Here is an 18,343-nt window from a genome sequence, read left to right on the forward strand (position 1 = left end):
AGGTAAAACAAAACAAACATTTCATAGAAGTTGGCATTTAAAGCAAACAGGATGGAAGTTCACCACTGGGATAAGGAGTTCCAAGAGCAAGACGGAGACGACGCACAGCACAAAAACTGTTTTGGTGCTAATGGGTGACATCTTTGACCTCAGGAAGCAATTCCACACCCTGCCCAATATTACCTTTTGATATTCTTCCTTAGATCTCAAGGCAGCTTCCATCTGTTCCTGAGAAAAGGTGTAGATGGCTGAGCGATACTGGGTGCCCACGTCGTTCCCTTGTCGCATCCCTGGGGAGAGAGAACCCAGAGCACACCATGAGGAGCATCCTCCCTGCCTGGGCTGCAGGTACCAGTTCAGCAGACCTCAATTTGGAACTTCTACGTGCCTGGATTAGCATGTCTCTTATGTGCATACTCAGTAGGTACTTGTAGGAAGCCCCAAAACTCTTTCTTTGGTTAAACAGTCCTCTTTCTAAATGCCATGCAAATGAAACATGAGCATTTTGCATTTTGATGCTTCATGCAGTAGTCAAATGCACATGTAAAACCTTAAATAATCAAGCTGCAGTTGCTGCAATCAAGATACTCTTAAAATATTTATTTTAAAGCATGCAAATGGCTACAAAAAAAAAAAAAAAGTTTATTTACTCAGTTCTTAAAAATTTTCTTCTGCTTCATCTCAATGGGAGAAAGGTATAAAAAGCCCCCCGAGATAATTAGTTGTTCTCCTGTATTCAGAAAGCAATAATCTTGCTGGAAGACTAGCAGGGATGTGTTGCTGAATTAATTCTGCTCCTACCATCATCAGTTATGGAGAGAAGGAACCACTCTTATGAAGGTCTCAAATCTGAGCTCCAAAAAGGACTCTGATAGAGAAGTATCCTAAGGAGAAGGTTTGGAGAATGTTACTTGTTTCATTATAGAGTTATAGAGTAATGCTGAGGGACACCAACCCTTTCACAACTGGGCTGTTAAAGTTAAGTTCAATTTTGGAGACATAGAAAATTTATTAATCTCTTAATAAATTCTATTTGCAACTTACATGTGGATAACAGGAATAGCAAAACTATACAATATTGCTTATATCTAATGTTAGGAAAGGAAACCAGTTACACACAGCATCACAGACTGGGTTGGGTGGGAAGGGACCTTTAAAGACAGTGAGCAGGGACATCTTCAAATCGATGGGGTTGCTCCATCCCCTGCTCAACCTGACCCTGAATATTTCCAGAGATGGGGCATCTACCACCTCTCTGGGCAACCTGGGCCAGGATCACACCACCCTCACAGTCAAGAATTTCTTCCTGATATCTCCCATCTTCCAGCATAAAACCTTTCCTCCTCATCCTGTCATTCCACGCTCTCATTCCATCCCCCTCCAACTTTGCTGAAGGCTCCTTTCATACCTATAGACTCAGTAACTCTCTGAAATTATATCAGAAATTAGGATTTTTTGTACAAGGAGTAGCCAGTGCTGATATACATGACCCCTCCAAAAGTTAGGAACTTGCTCAGGAACAAATTTCCATGGCAGGAGATGGATTCCACCCACAAAACCATAAAAGAGGAGGCCAAAGAGGAGGGAAGTTTACCATCCCCTTAGGTGACTTGCCCAGATATCCTTTGGCATTGTGCAGTCCTAGGCAGTCACTCTGGCCAAAATCATTGCTGTCTCTCATCTCTTTCCATCCCCAATCCCTCAGCCAGCAGTACCAGCCAGCTTTGCTATGGAGCATCCCACAAAGCCAAAGAGCAGCCTTGGAGAGGAGCTTTAGCATTAAGAATGATCTGGAGGTGCAGTTTTCTACTTTCCAGTTATGCACTTTCTGTCCTTCCTGACTTTCTTCCCCAGTTTTGCATTCTAGAACTGAACTTTTCACTTTGCTGCAAGAAAATGCCTGAATTTTGAGCCTGTCTGCTGTTTTACATGAAGTTGGGTGAGTGAAAAAGCTGGAGTGACTGCAAATTGAGATAAACTGGAACACATCAGGATTTGTCTTTTAAATGCCACTAGGTTACAGAAGCCCCTTTTGAAGATTACCCTGAACTCTCAGGACTGTGGAGATGAAACAGAGAAAAATTGTAGGTCCTGCTACCCCTCTAGCAAAGGGCAGGGGGTAGAGAAGGAGCCTGTGGTACTGGGGGGAAAAAGATGCAATCAACATCATACTATTCATTAAAATATGATAACTTTTATCCCTTGTGTACTTTCCCAGGGAACAGAAAACTGCTTTAAAGGATAGTATAATAAACAGCAAAACAAAATGTGGCTGAAATATTTATGATCTAAGAGATGCAGAAATTTTTTTCCGAGGGCATTTGGACAACCCAGTGATCAATGGGATATTCAGGAGTGAACTTAATTCTAAAAAAGTAGATTTTCTGATTATTTGGGTTACTTTTCAGCAGCTAAAATGTTACTTTGTTCCACATAAGAACAACAACAACAACGTGCTTCATCAATACTTAATAACATGGTCTGCAAGGCAGAGAATATTTTGCTCATTTCTTTGCAAGTTATTTAGGGTGGTAAAGAGTTCTAGTAAAGCCAGTGCTACTGAACAGGCATAAATGAATACAGGCCAGGAAAGCATTAGTTTTGCCAAGATATGTTAATGCTGATTGATGTGTCAGCTTAAGCATTAGCATTCTACAACCCTATTTATTGCTTAACAAACCACTTAACAACTGACTAGGCAGTAGATTACAAAAATCTCTCTAAATGAAGGCTCACTGGATAGCATGCCAGCTTCTAGTGTGGATTTGAGGAGTAGGAGCTGCACATGAGCTGATGTGCACAGTGCTCCAAGTGAGAAGATAAACAAGCTCAGTTAATACATGCACGTGCCACCTTTACAGAGTGATAGGGAAGTGGTCAGCTTAATTAATTTAATGAAGAGAAGGCTAAGAAGAGAAGTGATTTTGATTTTAAAATACATCTATAGAGAAACCAGCTGAGAAATAAGGCTCTCTTGCCCAAGTTGCTTAACTACAGACAGCAAATGAAAGCCAAAGCACCACCCAACCCAGATGGGAAATCAGGTTTCTCACTGAACAACACACCCCAAGCCACAGCCCTTTCCTGAGGTCCCCATATCAAGGATATCATAGAATCATAGAATCATAGAATCATAGAATTAGCCGGGTTGGAAGGGACCTCAGAGCTCATCAAGTCCAACCCTTGATCCACTCCCCCCGTGGTTCCCAGCCCATGGCACTGAGTGCCACATCCAGGCTCTTTTGAAATAGCTCCAGGGATGGAGAATCCACCCCTTCCCTGGGCAGCCCATTCCAATGCCTGATCACCCTCTCCAGAAAGAAATTCTTTCTCATGTCCAACCTAAACCTCCCCTGGCACAACTTGAGACCTCTTGTGCCCTCTTGTCTTGCTGAGAGTTGCCTGGGAAAAGAGCCCAACCCCCCCCTGGCTCCAACCTCCTTTCAGGGACTTGGAGAGAGTGATGAGGTCTCCCCTGAGCCTCCTCTTCTCCAGCCTCAACACCCCCAGCTCCCTCAGCCTCTCCTCATAGGATCTGTGCTCGAGTCCCTTCACCAGCCCAGTTGCCTCCTTTGGACCTGCTCCAGGACCTCGATATCCTTCCTAAACTGAGATATACATTATCCCCACAGCTTTAGCAAAGCTCAAAGAGCTGTACAAGGTCAGTGATGAAATTCTAGAGTTAGATTGAAGGAGGGAGCCAGACTCTGCAGTAACAGCAGCCTCTCCTAGCACTTAAGGCTTGGCTGGCACCATTAAACTCTCAACTCGCTAGGAAGAAGCCTGAGCAGGCACTGTAAGAATGACCCCAAACTGCAGCTTTAATGTGATCAACCATCTAAGCTAAAATGTCATTTGTTTTGACTCGTTTCTTAAATCTATTTATACCCAAATCTCCCTCAAAGTAGCAAATATGTTGTCCTAGGCTCAAAGACTATGAGATATTGAAATCAAATAAATTCCATGTGCGTAGATATCAGTTGCTAAAGTTGATGTTGTTATTTGTAATGTACTTCATATGTGACAACTTAACTTCTCAATGGTCTATCACTGATTTTTTTTAAACCCTCTGGCAAGTATTACTTGTTGAGATTCACTAACTCAAGGAGTAGCAAACTAGGCAAGGAATTTGATTTAATAAACAACTGGGTAGGATCATTCAGCTCAACAGTCTTGCCTCTGTCTGAAAGAAAATCTACTAAATAAAAAATTATCTCTGCTTGGCTACCTAACAATTCCATGATGTTCCTGTAGCTAATTTTCCTTCCTTCCTTCCCTGAAATGTCTTTCTTACTTTGTCTGCCATGACATTCTTTCTCCCTCTTTTAATGTAACAACAGTTACACATGTCAGGCTTCAGAAAAGAATGAAAAAACATAAATAATTCACTTAATAAAGATGCTGAATCAAAAGCCACTCTTACAAGGGAACTGGAGGTGGTGAGACAATGGAATGGGAAACTGCCCCATCCCTGGCAGTGTCTCAGCCCAGGTTGGATGGGGCTTGGAGCATCCTGGGCTGGGGGGAGGTGTCCCTGCCCATGGCAGGGGGGTTGGAACCATTTTATCATCCCAAAGCATTCCATGACTTTCAAGACTGTTGCCATTGGTTCAAGCAACATCAGACACAGTTCAGATTTCAGACACTGAAAAAATTTTCTGCTGGGACAAAGAGCCAGTTGATCATTTGTGTGCACCAAAATGGTTCCTCTGAAGGCAAGAAATTTGTTGTAAGTTTAAAAGAACACAAATAAACCCACAAATAAACTCCCCAGGCATTGGGGTATTCCACTTGCCTACAAGGCCTCAGGTAATTAAATGACTTAAGCACATTTATTAACCATCCTTCAAAATTGGTATCTACTTCAAATTGTAATCACACATTACAAAAATGGAGATTGGAAGCACTTTGAATGACTACTGCCTTTGTTACATTGTCACAGATAAATGTAAAAAGTTTTTGCCATTATGGATTGGATGGATTAAACCAATATTTATTACCAGTAAGGATACATTTTGGGATCAGATTGCCCATAAAAATTCTCTAGGAAGAATTGTATCAGAATACGATGGTTTTTTCACTCACACCAAACTCTGTTTTTAAGAGATGGGCATGATTTTGCTTTAATTCCAAATAAAGCCAGTGAATCAGGTTTGCCTAAATCTTCACTGCTGGAGGAAGGAATAATTCCTACAGATCATCAGCTGCACATCAGCAGAGCAGCTGAATCTTCTAGGTAGGGGAATATCATAGTGCCTACAAGACCTCTTCTGCAAGATGTCTTGAAGTCTCTCTCTGTGCAAAACCTGCCAATCTAGGGACAAAATATAGTGCAGATCCAGGAGATAGCTTTGTTCCTCAAGGATATAATATATGGTGAAATCTGTAAGTAGGGCATGAAGGAGCAAGCTTTTCATTCCAGGCTGAGATGATAATTAAGTGTTTGCTTCCTAAAGATGGTAACAAAATATAGTAAGGAATGAGGTACCTGAGAGGAACAAAGCCCTTCACCAACTCTTTCAGAAACATCAATAAAAGAAGGAAATAATGCATAAAAAGTCTCCTCTAATCTCAATAACAAAAGACAACCAGACAGATGTTGAAGGATGCCCTGGTTTGGGAAGACCAGGATAAAAATTGCTTACAGCTATACTGACCTGAGAGCTTCTGGGATCAAACCCCAGCTCCTGCCACCTTCTTCATGGAAAAGGTTTAATGGGCAGGAGGAGCTGAGCTTATGGGGAGGAGAGGATGGGTCAGGTGACTCCTTTGGATCAATCACAATGATCCTTCCCATGGTGCTCAGTATAAAATGGCTCCTAAATGCAGTTAGGATTGGGATGCCTCAACTGGTTGGGTCTGGCATCTCTCCTGTGGCTCCTGCATCTTTAGAGAAGGAGCCACATGTATTGAAGGAGAAGAACATTGTTCATCAAGTCTGGTTGCCTTCCCCTGCTCCCTCAAATAGGACTTTTATGGAATTTTACTGGGACCACGGACTCAGGCACCTCCATCTGCTGCTAAGCCCAGTTTGGGACTTGGCTGGTCATGAAATAAGTCCCAGCTGAGGGGCACAGGTTCCATGGTTACATATTTGGATGTATTTGTAATTCACCATCATCTTAATTATTCCTACATCATTCAACCTATTCTAAGGGGTTTTTTTTCCAACCTTGAATTCTTTCTCTCTTACTCCCTTTTTTACCTTCCCCTGGGAGGGCAGCGGGCAGAGAGCATCTGTCACCCAGTTACTGGCTAAAACTGGGACCAAGGACTACCTGATGTCCCTGGCATGATGTGCAGGACCCCAGAGCCTGGGTGCTCTACCTGCTTTGTAACTCCTGTAAGAAGGTTCAGAGCAGACCCCCATGTAAGGTCCTTCAGAGTTCTGACACCCAGTTGGCAAAATCCCCCCACTTCATCTGCTTGTGCTTTACCATGGTCAGGGGTGTCAGGCAAAAAAATGCAAATCTCTGTCACCCTGAGAAGATGATCAGGAGCATGTCCAGCAGCAGCAGGAACAAATTTATCCTGGAGTCAGAGAAATATGCAGATTTGGATACTGCTGCCTGGTGCCAAGGAGTATGAGCCCCAAGCACAAAGGCTGTGTGAGCACTGGCCAGTCCTTGTAAAGCTCTTGTCTCTGGAGCAGAGCACATTTGCAGCTCTAAAATTGTTTAGATCTTAGGAATTTCACTCTGGCTGACCAAAGTACCTCAGTGGTTCCCAGCCTGGACCACTCTAAAGAATCTAAAATTTCAATTAATCAAAATCTGTCCTCTTGCTCTGACTTCTATGACGCACAAATCTGTGGCCACAGGGAAGTAGATGGAAAGACAGGGAGCTGTGATGGGCTCCTGGATAGAAAGAATCATAGAATCACCTGGGTTGGAAGGGACCTCAGAGCTCATCAAGTCCAACCCTTGCTCCACTCCCCCCGTGGTTCCCAGCCCATGGCACTGAGTGCCACATCCAAGCTCTTTTGAAATATCTCCAGGGATGGAGAATCCACCCCTTCCCTGGGCAGCCCATTCCAATGTCTGAGCACCCTCTCCAGAAAGAAATTCTTTCTAATGTCCAACCTAAATCTCCCCTGGCACAACTTGAGACCTCTTGTGCCCTCTTGTCTTGCTGAGAGTTGCCTGGGAAAAGAGCCCAACCCCCCCCTGGCTCCAACCTCCTTTCAGGGAGTTGGAGAGAGTGATGAGGTCTCCCCTGAGCCTCCTCTTCTCCAGCCTCAACACCCCCAGCTCCCTCAGCCCTTCCTCACAGCACTTGTGCTGGATCCCTTCCCAGCCTCCTTGCTCTTCTCTGGACCTGCTCCAGCACCTCAAGCTCCTTCCTGAGCTGAGGGGCCCAGAACTGGACACAGGACTCAAGCTGTGGCCTCCCCAGGGCTGAGCACAGGGGCAGAATCCCTTCCCTGGACCTGCTGGCCACGCTCTTCCTGATACAGGATGCTGCAAAAGGAACCATTCCCAGGCTGAGACTGCCTGGGATACAAACACATTCCCACTGGAAAGCCCATTATTTACCAAGATGGAGACAGCAGTCAAAGAAATGGCTCTCTAAAAAGTCTTTGTATCAACACTTTGGTACCTTGTGATGCACCTGGGTAGGAATGACTTAGTCTTGGTTTCTAGTATCAAAATAGTAAATACCACTTCTGCTTCAATGTGAATATATTAAACGCATCAAAGTATATTAAATCATCCCTGGTTTTATTCAGATGGTCAGTGCTTTTTCCTTGAGAGTTTTCATGCTTTACCAAAACCACAGAGAGACTGGGACAAAGATTTCCCCTCCTAAAGCAGTTCCCAGGTTACTGCCAAGTGTTATGCTGCAGTTTGAGCTTCTGAGCATCTTAGGTACCTTATTGCCCTTTCTCTCTAACTCAAGGCTGTCTTTAGGTCAGTAAGAAATAGGACTTTCTACAGAATTCATATTTTATTTGACTTTTGTTTTAAAAATGCAGAATTAAGTGCAAACAAGCAGATTTGTTTCAAAATGGGGATTTTTTTTTTCATCTATTACGTAAGGATGGCTAAAGAGAAACACACTTTATTTACTAGATTGTTGAAATCAGGGATTTCTTTTGAAGGCCCAACCCCCTAATTACTTGAAAGTAATACTTATACAACACTCATTATATTCTCTACGTTGAAAAATAATAATAATAAAAAAAAAGTAATGGCATCATTCGTCAAGCTTGCAATTCTCAAGAGGATCCCAACCATAATGGAGATAAATGACCAAGGTCTGTGAGACCCTTCTGTGCCACCCAGTGAAATTTTAAAGGGCAGTTCATATCTCTTATTTTTATCATGGTTTTTTTCTGTGATTTATAGACTTTTCTGCAGATGTCACTTATTTTCTTCTACCCGCAGAAACCTGATGCACTGATTGGTCATTTTCTTTTCCCCAATCAATCCTAAGACTAATAAAACTCCTTCTTCCAGCTCATCATATAATTATTTAGTAAAAATCAATTGCACCATGTCACCCTGGCTTGATGTCATCACTCACTGTAATGATTACATCTATACAGCTTAAAAGTTGCCAAGGGAAAGTAAAACTCTTTATAGCATATGATTAAAGGAGAAAAATGTTAATAGAGAAGAAGTTAAGTTACAGTGCTGGGGATTGAGAGTTCTTGATGATTTTCAAGGCTGGGGTGCAGGAAGGATAAATGCAATATAAAAGAGTTTCTTCAGAAGGTTACAGTACATTAATGAGCTTGCACAAATTAAAGAAAATGTTATAGTCTCAATAAACAAAAAGGTTTACAAAGCTTTCTCCATCTGTGGCTTTCAGGGTCAAGGACACAAGTATAGTTCTGGTCTTCCCCGTTTGTTTTGGGATCAGAACAGCAAACACAAGTTTTCCCTATAAATTCTGACTTGAATGTACATATTAAAAAAAAAATAAATGTCTACAGCAATGTTGTTGATAATTTGTCAGCTGCAAAAATATTGGTCTCTTTCTTCAAAACACTACATTACAGGTTTTCTGCTGTAGCTTTGAAGCTAAATGAGCATCAAAGATATTCCTTGTAAGTCCCTTCATACTGAAAATTCTTTCTTTTCCATTCCATTCCATACTGAACATAAGGAAAAAACTCTTTGCAAGATGGTTGTGAGATCCTGCCCCAAAATGCCCAAGGAAGCTGTGGCTGCCCCATCCCTGGCAGTGTCTCAGCCCAGGTTGGATGGGGCTTGGAGCACCCTGGGCTGTGGGAGGTGTCCCTGACCATGGAATATGGGGTAGAACTCAGCAGTCTTTAAGGTCTATTCCAACCCAAAGCATTCTGTGAGTTTATGAGTTGATCTTACAGTTGAACAATTAATTAGGTGTAGAGCTGTTCAACAACTTCATTGGTGAAGATAGTGAATAGTATTGGTCCAGGAACCCTTGAGGGACACCACTTGTTACTGGTTGCCACCTGAACACTGAACCATTGACTGTGACAATTCTTTTCTCTCTCTTGTTAACCCTTTCTCTCCCTGTGAGGAGCTGCCAAAGTCAGACTCATACAATCAGGGAACATCTCAAGGGGAAGGGATCCTAAAGGATCACCAGTCCAACCCTCTGCTACTCCCAGCACTACCCAAAACTAAACCATGTGGCTGGGACCATCACCCAGAGTCTCCTTGAACTCTGGTGTCATTACCAAGCAGCTGGAGGTGGGACAGAACACTGCCAGTCCCAACTTTCCTTCTTTTCCTTCAAACAGAACCAACCATGGCCCTGCCCATGGCCCCTCCAGGTCCCCAGCTCCCCCAAACCTTCTCCACCAGAGGGAAGGACTGACCCCAACCCCGGCAGCCCAGGGACACACTTGGGGACAATTCACAGCCCTTCCTCCATCATGGGCCCCTCTGCCTCCTCCCTGGCACTGCCCTGGGGCTCCCTCCCACCCCAGCTTGGCAGGGAGGTGACCACCACCATCAGCTCAGCTCCAAGGGCCTGGCCAGGAGGGGCAAATATTGACAAATATTGAGTTCCTGGCTCTACTCTACCAGTTATCTCCACAGTGTCTTGGAAGAGGAGAGAATCCCACCCATAGCATGTTCTGAAAACTATGGCATCTCCATCTGCCCTGCCACCTCACCACTCCCAACCCTCCCCCAGCACCCAGCACCCATGGGTCCCTTCTCTCCTCCATCCCTCCCAGTACTTCCAGCATCCTGTGCACCCCTGTGTCCCAGCAGCTGTGGCACAGGGGCTGAGGATGGCCCCAACACCTCAGCTTGGGGACACCTCGGTGGCTTTCCCTTGCTGGGTGTCCCAGGAGACTCTGCCAGCCCCCAGCCCCCCACATCTCCCACCCAGCCCTGCAGGGCTGCAAATGGCTCCACGTGGCAGCAGCTTCAGCCCCCAGGGCTTCTGCTTCCAGTGGGCAAGCACCCACCTGCCTCCATCAGCCACCTTCATCACCAGCCATGGCCTTGCTTCTCCTCCAGCTCCTGCCCTCTGGGGACCCCAGCACTCTGGGGTCCCCCTGCTCTGGGCAGACCCAGGGGCTCCCCAGGGACAACTGGGGCAGCTGTTGGGGCCCCACAACTCTCAAGGGACAGCAGTGGCCTCAGCTTCTCCAGTGCTGTCACCATCCATCCCTGGCTGCCAACACCTCCAGGGGCAGCAAAGACAGCAGAGCCTGTCCAGCACAGCCAACCCCTTGGGGACACCCCTGGGCAGTGGCTGCCACCCAGGCAGTGGTGGCCCCATGGATGAGGACACCCTGCCAGGTGCTGCCATCTCCTTGGACAGTGATGTCCCCATGGATGAGGACACCCTGCCAGGTGCTGCCATCTCCCTGGAGGGTGATGTCCCCATGGATGAGGACACCCTGCCAGGTGCTGCCATCTCCCTGGAGGGTGATGTCCCCATGGATGAGGACACCATTCCAGGTGCTGACGTGTGACATCTCCACACTGAGCTCCCAGTGACCATGGACATGGCTCAAGTATAAAGCAGCAGTGACCTCTGCCACCCTGGGTGCCATCTAAACCCCATGGATGGGGCTTGGAGCAACTTGGTCTAATGGAAGGTTCCCCTGTCCAGGGCAGGAGGTAGGAATTAGATGATCTAGCAGTAACTATTAACATGGATTGTTATCAGTCCCAGAAGCAGACACTGTCTAAGAAACTTGCTGTTAATTTCAGCAAGTGCAGCTACTTAGAAGAGATGTAGCTGAAAGCAAAATCACAAGACAGAAAATCACCTTTATCCTGTCCCAAACCAGGACAGGTCTCTGTTTTTTTCATGGGCCTTCTCCTTTCTCTTCATTGATCTGTTGCTCACTAACGTCTCAAGACTGATGTCTTAATTTAGGTGTGTGTTAATGCTAAGGATCTAAACCTGCTATGATCTGCCAGGTGTTGTTGCAATAGTAATAAAAATAATTAGTGATAATAAAAATAACTGTGTTGTCATTTGCTTTTCTCAGCAGATAAACTCCTGGGACACTGCTCTCTCAACACAGAGACAAGTGTGCTCTTCTAAATCTGGGAGAGAAAATTGCAGGCAGAGAAAACCAGCCACTCACTGAAAATATTGTTGTTCAGAATAGAGTCAGCTTTGACCTCTTGTACCTAATTATACATGAAAACAAAGATTAAAAGCCTACTAATAATCACCATAAACTATGATTAATGATGCCATGCTTCAGCGCCTCCGATTTCTAGACCCAACTACAGTAAATCCTCTGGTGGGTGATTTGAAGAAGAAAAGAGGATTTGGTATTGCTTTGTTGTGATTTTTGTCTATTGCTTTCCATATACAAAGACAAGGAAAGGGCCACTAAAAAAAAAGCTGCAGAAAAAGATCTTCTGAGGTTGCTCTGTTCACATTCTGTGAATACCTACACGAACCCTGCTGCTGGTACTCACTCCACATACCCATGGATGTTTGGCCTCCATGGGTATTTGAAAGCTTCTGAAGACTGGGCTAAGCATTGAGAAGTCCAGATTTTCCTTCAGAAGTGAAAAAAAAATCAAGTTTATAAAAAAAACAGCAAGCCTGAATTAAAAGGAAGATCCCTTCCTTGTCCCTTCCTCTCCTCAACTGCAAACAAAGCTATGTTATTATTACAAAATAACCCAGAAGTGATCCCAAGGATGACCATAATGGAATAAAAACATTTTCCATGGCTGTTCTTAACCAATACAGGCCCGATGGACAAGAGGAATCCCTCCAGGTTAATGGTGGGGTCACATTTTTCACAACAGAAGAGTCACAGTGTCACAACAGGAGATGCCATGGCTTTTCTCATCTCAGCAGAACCATTTCATTACTGACTGGAGCAATACTGAAAGATAAAGGTAATTTTCAGCAGTTCTGGAGAAACAGTGAACACATCATTGTCACATATAAAATAAATAAGCAACAAGCATTTTAAAGGTAAGAAAAAATCAGAGCCCAGAAGGATTTCTGCCCTTGAGCCAGATTTGATTCAGCACCACTCACTTCATAAAGGAAACAATTCAGCCATCTCAGCAACCCCTGCACTGCCTAATAATCCCCCTCATTAAAAAAGATGCAGAGTCAAATCTCAGCTTCTCACTATGATACAGAAAAACATCTCCTAAATTGGAAATATAGGTCAGAAAAACTCTATCCTAATTGATAGAGATAAAAAAAAAAAGAGCCTGATATGCAAATTAGGTCATGACAGCTAAAATTCCTGGGGATGCAAAACAGCCTAACAATACATATTTATTTTTTAAGGCATCCTCAGTTCTAGAAAAAGGATGAAGAGTGGAACCAACATAATATTTGGCATTTCAGTTCAGGAAAGTTACATTCTCAAAATGCACCGTTGGATAGCACCCCTGGCAAAGAATCTTTTGGCTATTTTGCAAAAAGTACAGACCAGAGGTATTTAGGAGGTGATTATGGGCAAGGAACCACTGAACTGGTTGCTGGCAGGCTGGTGAGACACCCATCAACCACATCCCATCCCTGGGATTTCACTGCTGAGAGCAGGAACTGAAGGCAACAGAAAACACTGATTCCTCTCAAACAACTCACAAAGTGCATATTTCTACTGTAGAGTCTTCAGTCCTGCATGAACCAATATACATTTATCTTTATTGGGTTTCAGCATATTGATTTCTGTGGCTTTTTTCATTTATCAGCACAGAGCTGTGTTTTATTCCTTTCCTCCAAGAGCCTCCTAGCAGTGTCTTTACCACAGATTTAATTAGCATCCTCTCCACTATATTCTCCAAGTCATTAATGAAAATATTGAAGAGTATTGGACCAAGAATGGCTCCCTAAGGGGTCTTTAATTCTATTTTGAATATATTTAATATGTCTGGTGACAATAGATTTTGAATTTCTACTGCTTTTGGTTACACCTTGTAATAATGCTGAAACTCTTAATACCATTTGAAATACAAGACAAAGGTGCTCTGTGCTTTAATCTGAGACATGCAAATTTCATTCAAATTATAGAGGGGAGACAGCTACAGAAATATAAAGAAGAAAAATCAAAAAATGGTTATATTTTACATGGAGAGATTACTTTTTTTTTCCCCCTTTAATCTCTAAATGAAGTTACAGGCCTGCAGCAGAATACATAATGCTGCTTTAGGGTTGCTGTAGCATTTTTTATGTGTACAGCTGTTCTTCTACTGGTGTAAGTAGACACATCTGCTCATTAGCAATACAATGTCATTTCTAGTGTCTAATTTTAATTATTTGCAGATGATAGATTCCTTATGCAACGTCTAAAAAAAGTGCAGCCCTTCAAAAGTGGGGAGAAATAAATATACCCTCTGCAACTAAAATGGGTCAGCACAATGAAAACCAGATATTCATCTGGAGAACTCTGGTATCAGCACTGAGGCTAAATGCCAAACTGCTTGGAAGGTCACAGGGAGGAGAAACAGCTCATACATCTCTTCTTTATCATGGGTACACAAGACATATGGGCTAAGAGATGCTCTGAATGAATCTGGCAGGTGATGAGTTTGCTGTAGTACAGATGGTCCTCAGCTGCTGAAAAAATATCAGTTCTGCTTACATATCCTGTACAAACACAGGCAAGATAAGGACTTCTTCATGACAGGAAGGTGGAATGAGACAACTTACCAGGAACTTGGATTCTTTTTATTCAGACTCAAGGAAATAATAAAGCCAGAAGCACATTTCCAGAAGCTCCTGGGTGCTGGTGGCCATGGGGGCCTTTGCTCTTCATCCCACTGTCAAAGAGGAGAAAAAACTATGGAATCCTGGCTTCCCCTCAGCTCTTTCCACCAATTTAAAAATCCAACAAAAAGCCAGAAGAAGCAGTGAAATAAGGATGGGAGTTGTGTAGATCAGGGGCTCACCCCAAGAGCTGTAGTTGTGGCTGGATTATTTGTTGTTGACCCACACGGGGAGCAGAGCTGCCTGAACAAGCATTTATTTTGGATCATATTCAAAAAGGAAAAGAGTTAAAGGAGGCAAGTGGATTTCTCATTGCCCCAAAGATGCTTTAAAGAGAAGGAAACAGGAAAAAATTGGTTTGTCTTCTGTTTGTCTTCTGTACAGCCACTGAAAGCAACAAGGAGCTTTTCTTCCAAGCTTCCTTGGACTGGGAACACTGACACAGAAAATTAGGAACTGACACAGAAAATGAGGAAAACCAGGACCAAGAAGATGCTTTATAGGAATCACATTTGCACCACGACAGAAACCTCAGGAATCAGATTTTTCCACCAAAGGTTTGGAGAAATAGCTTCTGACATCCCACCAAGAGTGGCCAAACTTTCTGATCAGGTAAAATATGAGATCTTCTTCCCTGGAAGCTGAGTTGGATTTTCCAATTGGCTGACACACTCCAGGACATTGGTAGTGTCAGAAGGGTTGTCCCACAAATGGTCATGCTCCTGGCAATTTAAGTCCTGGCTGCTAATTGCATCTCATTTCAATTCATGCAGGCTTCATTTTCAGCTTCATCAGAGAACTTTGTGATGTGTCAACACAAAGAAAGTGGTTGCCTACAGGCAAGCCAGAGAGAAAGAAGAAAACTGAAAATCCCTAATAGTTAAATCAAAGGTTTGCTGACAGCAACCATGAAACTCCAGGCTGAGGCTGAAGACAAAGTGATGGTCTGAAAGTCCACATCTTTCCAGACATGGAGGTGCCAGCAGAACCATTGTCAGGGTGTAATTTCAAGGAGAGGGTCAGGCTTGCATCCTAAAATTCTGGAAGGCTGTGGGGATGGCCTTACTGGTGCAAAATCAAGGCAGAATCTGTCCTTCACCTCTGTCACCATCTATTTGAAAATAAAATCAGGTACCAAGTGAACAGCCGTAAGATTCTTTATTTTGGATCATATTCAAAAAGGAAAAGAGTTAAAGGAGGCAAGTGGATTTCTCATTGCCCCAAAGATGTTTTAAAGAGAAGGAAACAGGAAAAATTTGGTTTTTCAGCATATCACATTTTCAGCATATCACATTCAGTCTCTTTTTCTGTGTCAATGACACAGAGGCAACCACCTGAAGCACTTCTGGAACTATACAGAGCAATCATCTTTTCCATAAGATCATTCCTGAGAGAGAAGGAATTCTGATCTGTGTGTCAGAGGCTGAACAAAGATGACAACCATATGTCATTTGGCAGAAGCCAGGGTTTGTTTGTTGCTTTTTCAGTATCCCAAACGTCATGAATTAATAAAATTGAGCCTGAATTAATAGTCAAGGAGGACTTTGTCAGAGCCCCACGCTTAGGAGATGCTCATCTGGGAGAATCTCTTTCAACTCAGAGACTGTTTGACTTGATCAAAGGTTCTTGCTTTTCAATAGACTTCTGTATAATGCTCAGACTGAAGAACTTCATGAAACAAGAGCCAGGCTGCCTCCCAGAGAAAATTCAAACCCCAGTGAGATGTCAGTCTCATCTTGAAGGCAGGAGATCCAACTGTTTCAAAACCAGGAACTTTTGAACATCACATGCTCATAAAAACAATGAATGATAAACTGCCAGTCTATGTTCTTTAACAACTTGGTACCATCTAGACTGGTATTTCAAGGGGCTTTAACTGCAACAGAATGTACATATTTAATGATTAATGCCATTAGTACCATTAGACAAATCCACTCTCTCTGCTGGGGCTTAGATGGTGTTAACCCAACTGCTGGAGTAAAGAGAAGAGAGTGCTACAAAGCTTTTATTATTTTATAATTTATAATTTGCTCATCTGCTGGCTGTATGAGACACTGGATTCATCCAAAGACTTTACCCAGTTTCATGAATATGAAATCTTTCTGATTTATCTGGTAGGGCAGAGACATAACTCTCACTTTCATTATTTTTACAAAAAAAAAAAAACATAGCAAGTTAAAAATGAGGAGTCCAAACAGCTCAAGGTAAAGAAACCATTCTAACTTAAGGATCTTTTACTGCTAACTGCTCAAACTCGAAAGGGTGTATAAGCCAACTGGCTCTATCTTGCAAAAAAACCCAAAAATTTGAAATTGGGACCTTGTGATTCAGGTTTTTCCCCAGATCAAGAAAGTTGGTAGAGATGTGAAGAGCTTTATAAAGTTCTCAAATGGAGATTAGCATGAAGCAATGATAAAAATTCATAGGTAAGGCAACCTGGCCAAGTCTGAGGTGTACAAAGTCTCCAGAGAAGACTGATGTCTTCACTGTGGATAAAAGAATAACCTCACTTTTGGCAAATGATTACAGAGGAACCATTTGGAAATGCTTTAGGAATGTTTACACCAAGCACTGCAGTGCCACAGGATGCCTGAGACAGTTGTGAATGACTTGGGTAGCTCGAGAGCACATGCAGAGATATTTGTTCACATCTCAGAAGGAATCCAGCCACATTAATGTGGCTCTGTTCCCAGGCTCATTAGGTGACATTCCCCACTTGCCAGAAACCCAAGAGTGAATCACACATCTGCCAGCCTCCAACCTTCAGCTGAAAGCACAGACTGGAAATATTTTGAACCTCAGTTATGTGAGAATGCAAGGTGAATATCAGGGACACAATGTCATCAGTTTGGTTTAGAGCCAGAAGGAATCATAAATGCAGTGACAGAACAAGGGGGAACGGTTTTAAACTGGAAGAGGGGAGATTTAGATTAGATATTAAGAAGAAATTCTTCACTGTGAGGGTGCTGAGCCCCTGGTTGCCCAAGGAAGCTGTGGCTGCCCCAGCCCTGGCAGTGTCTCAGCCCAGGTTGGATGGGGCTTGGAGCACCTTGGTCTGTGGGAGGGGTCCCTGCCCATGGAATATGGGGTAGAACTCAACAATCTTTAAGGTCTATTCCAACCCAAACCATTCTGTGAGTCTATGAGTTGATCTTACAGTTGAACAATTAGGTGTAGAGCTGTTCAACAACTTCATTGGTGAAGATATTGAATAGTATTTGTCCAGGAACCCTTGAGGGACACCACTTGTTACTGGTTCTCAGTGTCTCAGTGTCTCAGCCCAGGTTGGATGGGGCTTGGAGCACCCTGGGCTTGGGGAGGTGTCCCTGACCATGGCAGGGGGGTTGGAACTGGATGAGTTTGAGGTCCCTTCCAACCCAAACCACTCTATGATAAATTCATCTGCTCTGACCTGTTGACACAACCACTAAACCTCATCCCCATTGTGTCCAGCACACGATCTTCAGGCAGCCTCAAGCTCTGAAGTCCTTCAGAGACTGAACCACTGTAAGAGCCCAACCATATGCTGTCAAAGCCAGACATGGCAGACGACCTGTTAGGTGGTAATTACTCAGATTCTTTAATCAGAAATCAAGTCCTCACATTGCTCTGGAAGCTGAAGAATTCTATAGTCCTGGTCATTGGCTGCCAGCTCTGGTAATCAGGATGAATCCCAAGATATCAGCAAGACACATGAACCAATTCTCTGGAAATAGGATTCTCTGCCATGTCAAAACAACCAACCCAGAACAAAGAAGCCAAAATCTGGTGATGGCAATCACTGACAAAGAGAAAAGAACAATAAAGAACCTGAGAGCAACCACTGGCAGGAGAGGGAGAAAATCTCCTTCCTGATGCCTACAAGCAACCCCCTCCAAACAAACAAGGCCCTGATCTGAAGATTTTGTCTTACTGAAAAAACTGCAAGGTTTTCTAGGATGGTGCAGACAAATGACTCTGAACACAACTGTAAAGGAAGGAGTTGAAAAGGGAGGTTCATAAATCAAGAGATCTCAGGACAGGCCCCCACACTTGACACACAGACAGAGAATTTCTTCTCAGGACCTAAATCAAGCACCTCTTCTAAAATGATAAATGATCCCATCCAAAATACTCCAAAAGATGGTGATGGAAAAAATATTCCAGTGCTTAATTGCACTGAGAGCTGCAAAACTATTTTAGTGCAGGA

At 43.5% G+C, this 18,343-nt stretch overlaps 1 protein-coding gene across 3 annotated transcripts in view; it reads right to left on the reverse strand.

Moving 5' to 3' along the window:
- MSRA (methionine sulfoxide reductase A) overlaps positions 1-18,343 on the reverse strand; it is a 354,714-nt gene that overhangs the window by 115,047 nt on the left and 221,324 nt on the right. For all 3 annotated transcript variants that reach the window (XM_071742207.1, XM_071742209.1, XM_071742208.1), the window contains one exon: positions 184-290. In XM_071742207.1, the coding sequence (XP_071598308.1) occupies positions 184-290 (107 nt within the window). The remainder of the gene's footprint in view (positions 1-183; positions 291-18,343) is intronic.

The sequence above is a fragment of the Heliangelus exortis genome, chromosome 3 (genome assembly GCF_036169615.1).
Source record: "Heliangelus exortis chromosome 3, bHelExo1.hap1, whole genome shotgun sequence".
Lineage (NCBI taxonomy): Eukaryota > Metazoa > Chordata > Aves > Apodiformes > Trochilidae > Heliangelus > Heliangelus exortis.